The sequence below is a fragment of the Cyprinodon variegatus genome, unplaced genomic scaffold (assembly GCF_000732505.1).
Source record: "Cyprinodon variegatus isolate N-32 unplaced genomic scaffold, C_variegatus-1.0 Scaffold558, whole genome shotgun sequence".
NCBI lineage: Eukaryota > Metazoa > Chordata > Actinopteri > Cyprinodontiformes > Cyprinodontidae > Cyprinodon > Cyprinodon variegatus.
In genome coordinates, this window is record NW_015151011.1 from 130459 (window position 1) to 131558 (window position 1100).

The 1100-nt window shown below is 56.2% G+C and overlaps 1 protein-coding gene across 1 annotated transcript in view; it reads right to left on the reverse strand.

The window, feature by feature from the left end:
* wdr7 (WD repeat domain 7) overlaps positions 1–1100 on the reverse strand; it is a 133029-nt gene that overhangs the window by 105101 nt on the left and 26828 nt on the right. Inside the window, exon 17 of the mRNA XM_015391739.1 lies at positions 656–753. Coding sequence (XP_015247225.1) covers positions 656–753 — 98 coding nt within the window. The remainder of the gene's footprint in view (positions 1–655; positions 754–1100) is intronic.

The following is a 1100-nucleotide window of genomic DNA, read 5'->3' on the forward strand; positions in this document are numbered from 1 at the left end:
GGGTCACGGCCGCCCTTTCCCTCTGAATAGGCGTGTGCTATGAATAAGTCCACACGCTTGTCATGCTTGGCCTCAATTAAGGAGTGACAATAGCAGCGAAGCCCCGCCTCCAGCCAGCTACTGGTCGGTGTGAGTGTGTGTGTGTGTGTGTGTGTGTGTGTGTGTGTGTGTGTGTGTGTGTGTGTGTGTGTCCGGCTGAGCTGCTGTCGGTGTGGGAGGTAGCAGTGTGTGGGTGTGTAGTGGGCAGATGGTGACAGCTGGTTAAAACATCCCCTACGGTGACCAGCAGCAGCAGCAGCAGCAGCTTCTCTCCTCCACAACTTCTTCACTAAATGAACCTAAACCTGCCGAGATAAATAAAAATAAAAGTTTTTCCAACCAAGGAAACAAATCAGGTGGAAAGGAGTGAAGTTCTGGGAGGAGGACGGGGTTATGAGGAGTAGTCAGGATCCTACCTGCTGGGGTCAGATGGACCTCAGACCCTCTAACTGCTTCCTGTTTGCTGAAGTTTTCAGCCCCACACCCCCCCACCCCGTTCTCCGCTGGGTTTACCGCCGATGGGCTGCGTTATCAGACCCCCCCACCCCACCCGTCCCCATCACCTCTCAGGGCATCAGGGGCGAGCGCAGCGAGCGCCCCCTCCTTTTGTAGTTACCTTGTTTGATCTGTGCCTGCAGCGCCGGGTTGGAGGGCTGAGGGGGGGCGGCAGACGTCCTCCGAGGAGACTCTGGGGTTCCTCCTGGTCTGGGGGGCCTGGAGGGGGGGAGGGGGGATCACAAAGAGGAGGCATCAAATATTAACGCGGCAGTAAGGAGAGAAACAGACAGAGGAAAACTGAAAACTGAGAAGATCCAAAGCAGACGGCGGGAGGGAGGTCTCACTCTGCTGCAGACCCAGACGGCCCGGTTCTGGTGAGCCGTCGGGCTCCAGCCTGTCGGATTTAAGACCCGGTTCTTTCTGGACAGACTGGAGGCGCCCAACTTTCAGAGAGACACACCAAAACACTTCCAATACAACGATCAATGCAGGGATCAATAGGGGTTGCTAGGCAACAAATCACTGCTAGCCAGGAACGGGACAGCATGGAACTCACAGACGGG